Here is a 7,078-nt window from a genome sequence, read left to right as displayed (position 1 = left end):
ATTTTATATTTTCAATTTATTTTTTATTATATAAATAAATTATATTTATATTATATAAAATATTATATAAATATATATAAAAATATATATAAAATATTATATAAAATAATTTTCATTCTAATTTAACTAAATTATTGAAACACCTTATATATTTCTCGACATATATATAGTATTCAATGCATAAAACATATAAATATGAAATCTTTCAAGTGATAAAAACTGTATAAGATATGTATGTCTTTAGAAAGTTTTACTATAGTCAATTGTAACTAAAACTACTTCTAACACAAATTATTCTGATGATTATATAAATATATTATGTAAATATATTATATAAATATTAATTAGAACAAAAAAAGAAAAAGAAAGAAAACTTAAATAATATATTTTTTTTATTAATAGAAATTTAATAGGAACTTAACCTAATCATTATCATTATAAAAATTTGTTAAATTAACTCTTTAAATTATAAAGAAACAAAAAATGTCTAAATTAACTAATATGTATTACTCACAATATGAAAGTTCTATAGAAAGTGAAGCTGCTTATGATTCTGATAATTCAAATACACATGAAATTTTAACAAAATCACCATCTCATGCTCAATTTTATAAATACATTGAACGTAGAAATGATGAAGAATTATTACATGAATCTTGGAAATTTACAATACGTGAACAAATAAATCTTGCAACAGAGATTAAAGAGCAATGTGGTATGGAAGTTAATCTAACAGATAATCAAGTATGTTATATTTATAAACCTGGTATAGATGAAACTCATATACCAGGCATCAAATTTAAAATAACATTTGTTTATATTAAACTATTGCGTAAATGGTACATTAGTTTAGGGCACAGTCGCCTTCCAGATGTAATAACACTTGAGAATAAAGTAAAAAGAGGTACTTATAATCCTACTACGCCAAATATTCTTAAAATGATACGTAAAATAAAAAATTCATTGGAAATTTTTGTACAAAGATTAGAATATATATATAAAATGATTGAAAATGTAAAAGAAATTCACAAAGATACAGAGTTTGAAGTAAATAAATCTTTGACCAATATCAAAATAATGCTAAAAGAAAATGCTTGGCCAAAATTCATAGAAAAAACAAGCCTACAAGATATTATTATTCTAGAAATAGTATTAGATATTGATTTTAAAACTGATAATCTTTCATATGAATATATACACAAAAATAATGTATTAGCACAACAAAAAGAAATATGTATAACTAAATTAGAAAAAAAGTTAAAAATATTTTTTGATTTCCCTTTAATGGAAGCATTTAAATTGTTTATGGATGAAAATTTTTCTCTTGATGAAAAATCACTATCTTAATCGTGTAATACATTTCATTTAAAATATATCATATACATACAAATATATTATATTTTTTTATTAAATTTATATTTAAGTTTGCAATTGTTTTATATTTTAATTTAATAAGATTGTTAAATATTTTATTGAATTGTAATCTTTTTATTCTCCTATGTTATAATTTAAATATACAAACTATTATAAATGAAGACATTATATATTAAAATAAATATATATATTGAAAAAAAATATATTTAAAAAATTAAGAAATAATAGTATCATTTTATTCATTAAATTAATTATTTTATTATGTCATTATATTTTTATTCAAATGATTTTTTTCATATATTTCTATTGTAAATCTTACTAAAATATAAAAATATAATAATATGATAAAATAATTATATAACTATTTTTTTATATTATCAATTGTTTTAGTATTACAAAGTTTAAATCAACGTCCTGGACAACCTATAACCATGCAGAGTATGCAAAATAAAATACCAGGTATGGGTATGATGCCTGCTCAAACAAGTGGTCCAATGAATCACATGGGTCCAATTCAAACCATGCAAACTAATTCAATGTTAACACAAATGAATTCAATGGGTCAAGGAAATATGTCTCAGCAAATGAATCAAATGGTTCCCAATCAAATGACACAAATCAATTCAGGACAAATGCAGCAGAATATGCAAGTATGTATTTATTAAGAAGAATATAAATCTTTTTTTTATATGTATATAATAAATATAAATGAAATTATATATTTTAGACTCAAATGCAAAGTCAATTATCTAATCAAATAAATAATCAAATTACTGGATCTATAAGTGGAATCCAAACAAATTTGCCACAACAAATGAATCAGATTGCTCCAGGACAATTAGGTCCTGGTCAAATGCAACAGCAGTTAAGTCACATGCAAAGAAAGGTATATAAATAATTAGATAATATATATATATAATATATACATATAATGTATATATAATATATATAATATATAAATTTCATTATAAATATTTTTATATATATTTTTATTTTTAGCAAGGTGAAATGATAAATGCTGGTTTTCCTGGGCCTCGAAATGTTACACCAACTCAATTTTTAGGTCAAAGTCCATCACCATCTGCTCCAAGTCCTGCTGGTTTAGGTGCACCATCAAGGTATATTTTTTTAAATGTTTAAATATATTAAATAAATGTTCAAATTTGAAAATTAAAGTTATACAATAAATTTTATAGTAATCAAATGGTAGCATCACCAGCATTAGTTCCTTCACCTAGTCCACAACATGCTATGATGGCAGGACCACAACGATCTGTAGGTATGTACATGTTAAATTAGTTTTTATAAACTTTTATAGATTAGTTTTTAGAAATTATTTATTCTTATCTAAAATAAAAATATAAAATTTATATTAAATTAGGCATGGCACCATCTCCTAGCAGTTCCTTGAACACTCCTGGAGGTGTGGGAGCTACTCCAAGTCCACAACAAGAAGATCAAGCTTACAGAGACAAAGTTAAACAATTAAGTAAATATGTAGAACCTCTACGAAGAATGATTGCTAAAATGGGAAATGAAGGAAGTAAATAATTTTACTAATATTATTAATATTAACTATTAATATTAATCTCAATCATTTCTATGTAGATAATCATTATTTCATTTCTTTATTTAACAGATGTTGATAAATTAAGTAAAATGAAGAAACTTTTAGAAATTCTATCGAATCCTAGTAAACGAATGCCTTTAGATACATTATTAAAATGTGAAGTAGTCCTCGAAAAAGTAGATTTTAAAAGAAGTGATGCTAGTGTTGGGCCTCCAGTTACAACGTTAAAAGAACATCATTTCTTCAGTCCACTTTTAGAAGCAGTAAGCACGCATCTTCAGAGTCCAGTGGTAAATCATACATTACAACGTACTTTTGGTCCCTGTTTAGAAGCTTTATTTGGTCCAGAAATAAAGTAAGTGATATTAATTTGATATATAATTTGTGATTGATCGTATTGCAAGCATAATCTCATAAAACTTTACTTTTACAATTAGAAATTTACCACAACCACTAAAAAAACAAAAAATAGAAGAATCTCCTAGTGAAATACCAGATGTATTACAGGGAGAGATAGCTCGATTAGATCAACGATTTAAGGTACATATAATCAATTTTTCTTTGCAATTTAAAACTTTGTAATATGTATTTAAACATGCATATATATAGGTCAGTTTGGATCCAGCACAACAAACTGGATCAAAATGCATTCAATTGATATGTTGGTTGGATGATCGTCATCTTCCATGTGTTCCACCTGTCTCAGTGACAGTTCCTGCTGATTATCCATTGACGCCTCCTCGTTGTGTAATGGCACCTCATGAATATGCCACAACATTTCTTTGCGCAGTTCAGAAAGCTCTAAATGCACGTATAACAAAACTTCCTCGACGTTTTTCTGTATCTCAATTATTAGATACTTGGGAAATGAGTGTGAGACAAGCTAGTGCACCTTCGCAAATTCCTATTACTGCTAGTACTGTATTAATGGGTTTATAATATAACTCTGCATATATTAAAGTATTTGAAAAATATTTTATAAATATAAAGTAATTATGAACTATGTTTTTATTTAATTTTACCCTACTTATTATTTTTTGAAACTTTGATTTGAATCAATTTTAATATTGATTAATTGGATATAATTTTAAATCAATATATAACTTAAATTAATATTAATATATATTTTTTATTAATATATTACATGCATATTTTTAATTTTAATATTATATCCTTTAATCACTTCTTTACTTAAGAAAATTTAATCTTAAAGTATTTAAATAATCAGATTTTATATACAGAGTATTCTAAAAATATTGAAACATTCGTAATTACAAAGATAATTTCAAGCAATATTTTCTTTTTCTTACATGGCCTTATTAATGAATTATTACAAAAAACTGATCAATCATAGAACGCATAAAGAGATAATTTAATCAAATAATTGCAATAGTAGCTGATTACATGCTATTAATATAACAAATATTCTTTTATCGATAAAAATTACATCGAATTATATCACAAACAATGAATAAATAAATAAATATAATATTTAACATACTTTCTTTAAAGTATGTTGAATTTGTTCATATTTATCGATGGCACATAACTAATGCTACTGTCATTTAAAAAGGCTACATGCTTCGTGATTGGCCAATATTTTTTTATTAATAATTTATTAATAAAGGTATAACAAAAATTTTTGCAAAGAAAAATGTTACTTAAAATTACTTCAGGAATCTCCAGTTAGATATGTTTCAACATTTTTGGGTGTGTATATGAATTCCTGTATAATTTCTACACATTAAAAATTAAGATATATGTAATTTAAAAAAAAAATGATAAAAATGTGTTTGACATTTTATGGTTGCGCGCCAAGAGCAAAACATACAAAAAAAATAAATAGAAGAAAAACAGAGATCATTTTATTTAATTTCAATTATAAAAAATCCAATAAAAACAACACACAAAAAAGCATATATATATATATTATATCTTATCTATGATTCTATTAAATATTTTTGAAAATATTAAATATTTTCACTTACGATAAAATTAATATTAAAACACATATAATATTTCTATTTTATTATATATAGTTTTCAACATGGTTTTGTAAACTCTTCTATGTTTGCAGTAATCAATGCACGTATCCATAGTAATAGTGGATATGTATAAAAACTAATTAATAAAATAATTAATTAAATTATATTTTTAATTTATAACATTTTAATTAATAAATTATTTATAATTAAATAGAATAAATAAAAAAAATTCTATTACAATGTTCAGTATTATTTTCATTTTATTATTAACCAAATTTTATAGCACATATTGTGAAGATTTTGATATTGATACAAATGGATATATTGTTTATTGTCCTTGTATGGGTAAGATATAGATTTTTTTTTAGATTTTAAATAATTAATTATAATAATTTAATAATAATTAATTACAGAAAATGATTAAAAAAATAATAATTCGTTAAAATTATAAATTTAATTATAATTTGTAGGACGATTTGGAAATCAAGCAGATCATTTTTTAGGCGCTTTAGGATTTGCAAAAGCGCTAAATCGTACTTTAGTTTTACCACCATGGGTTGAATACAGAACTGGAGAAACTAGATCTGTTTGTAAAAAATAATATTTAATATTTTATAAAATATGAATAATTTTATCCATATTTTTTACAGATACAAGTTTCATTTGACACATATTTTAATGTTTCACAAGTTCAATACTATCATAAAGCATTATTAATGGAAGATTTTATACAAGATATTGCACCAAGAATATGGCAGCCTAAGGAAAGAGTATGTAAGTTCTAAATGTTAAGCTTAAAAATAAAATAAATTTAACATATTGTTTTCCTTAGCTTTCTGTTATTCTGCACGTGGAAAAGGAGATTCATGTAATGCTAAAGATGGAAATCCATTTGGCCCATTTTGGGATACATATAATATAGATTTTGTTAAATCAGAATTTTATGGTCCTCTTCATTATGATGTTTATCATACAGATATGGCAATACAATGGAAAAAACAATATCCTGCTTTACATTGGCCAGTATTAGCATTTACAGGTGCACCTGCAAGTTTTCCTGTTCAATTAGAAAATAAGAGATTACATAAATATGTAGAATGGAATATAGATATGTTAAATAAAGCAAAAACATTTATAAAGCAAAAATTACCAAAAGGAGCATTTGTAGGAATTCATTTACGTAATGGAATTGATTGGGTATTTATTTTATAAATATTCAAAATATATTTTCAATATATTATAAATTTTAAAAAGTAATTTATATTCTATAGGTTCGTGCTTGTGAATTTATATCCAGCACACCAAATCTTTTTGCTGCTCCACAATGTCTTGGATATCGAAACGAACGTGGTAAAGCAACTTCTGCTATGTGTTTACCATCATTTGATTTAATAGTGCGTCATCTAAAACGAGTTATTCGCAATGGTAGTAATGTCAAATCAGTATTTGTAGCTTCTGATAATAATTATATGATTGAAGAACTTACTAAAGCCTTAGCACGAATGGAAGTAAGATATTATTATAGTTAATAAAATTAATTAATTTAATAATTAGTTAATATAAAAATATTTAAAAACAGTTGATAAATTTTTATTTTGGATATAAACATTCAACATTTATTACAGGTTCCAGTTTTTAAACAAGACCCACCAGCCTCACCTCACTTAGATTTAACTATTCTTGGAAGAGCAAATTATTTTATAGGAAATTGTATATCTTCCTTCTCAGCTTTTGTTGCAAGAGAAAGAGAAATTAAAGGGTATCCTACATTTTTTTGGGGTTTTCCCTCAGAAAGATCTTCATCTTATATTATACATGAAGAATTGTAATGTAATTTTTAATTACTTTCATTTATTCTTTATACACTCCATTTTTATTTATTCAACAATAATAAAATTTTAAATAATTTATTTAAATTATTTACAATTTTTACATGAATCATTTTTCATATATTATAGATAGCAAAAAACTTACTTCTATATATATTATTTTATATTATATTTTATATTATATATATATTATATTTTATATTTTATTAAAGAAATTATATAAAAATTACATTTTTTTCAAAAATAATATTTTTATAATAATGAAACGATAAAATAAAAATATATGTATATAAATATTAACAATGTCAATATAGTTAATT

General features: G+C 23.3%; 2 protein-coding genes across 5 annotated transcripts in view; both read left to right on the top strand.

The window, feature by feature from the left end:
* Window positions 1-7,078, top strand: part of LOC102679850 (mediator of RNA polymerase II transcription subunit 15) — a 10,470-nt gene that overhangs the window by 2,002 nt on the left and 1,390 nt on the right. For 2 of the 4 annotated variants that reach the window (XM_031512688.1, XM_006608474.2), the window contains 8 exons: window positions 1,765-2,024; window positions 2,102-2,260; window positions 2,374-2,492; window positions 2,571-2,653; window positions 2,756-2,917; window positions 3,014-3,299; window positions 3,382-3,484; window positions 3,554-3,944. In XM_031512688.1, the coding sequence (XP_031368548.1) occupies window positions 1,765-2,024; window positions 2,102-2,260; window positions 2,374-2,492; window positions 2,571-2,653; window positions 2,756-2,917; window positions 3,014-3,299; window positions 3,382-3,484; window positions 3,554-3,883 (1,502 nt within the window). In that variant the 3' untranslated portion in view covers window positions 3,884-3,944. The other 2 variants (XM_006608473.2, XM_031512694.1) reach the window with 2 other exon arrangements.
* Window positions 5,083-7,053, top strand: LOC102679722 (GDP-fucose protein O-fucosyltransferase 1). Its single transcript, XM_006608472.2, has 6 exons — window positions 5,083-5,274; window positions 5,400-5,515; window positions 5,580-5,703; window positions 5,762-6,126; window positions 6,201-6,437; window positions 6,555-7,053. The coding sequence occupies exons 1-6, from the start codon at window positions 5,169-5,171 to the stop codon at window positions 6,756-6,758; spliced, it is 1,152 nt and encodes a 383-aa protein (XP_006608535.1). The 5' UTR covers window positions 5,083-5,168; the 3' UTR covers window positions 6,759-7,053.

The sequence above is a fragment of the Apis dorsata genome, unplaced genomic scaffold, assembly GCF_000469605.1.
Source record: "Apis dorsata unplaced genomic scaffold, Apis dorsata 1.3 scaffold_37, whole genome shotgun sequence".
Classification (NCBI taxonomy): Eukaryota; Metazoa; Arthropoda; class Insecta; order Hymenoptera; family Apidae; genus Apis; species Apis dorsata.
The sequence above is the reverse complement of the archived record's forward strand: the minus strand, read 5'-3'. Positions and strand labels throughout refer to the sequence as shown.

Coding starts and splice junctions, on each gene's coding strand:
- LOC102679722 (XM_006608472.2), top strand. CDS start 5,169: ATGTTCAGTATTATTTTCATTTTATTATTAACCAAATTTTATAGCACA. Junction 6,127..6,200: donor TACGTAATGGAATTGATTGG/GTATTTATTTTA, acceptor TATATTCTATAG/GTTCGTGCTTGTGAATTTAT. Junction 6,438..6,554: donor AAGCCTTAGCACGAATGGAA/GTAAGATATTAT, acceptor CATTTATTACAG/GTTCCAGTTTTTAAACAAGA.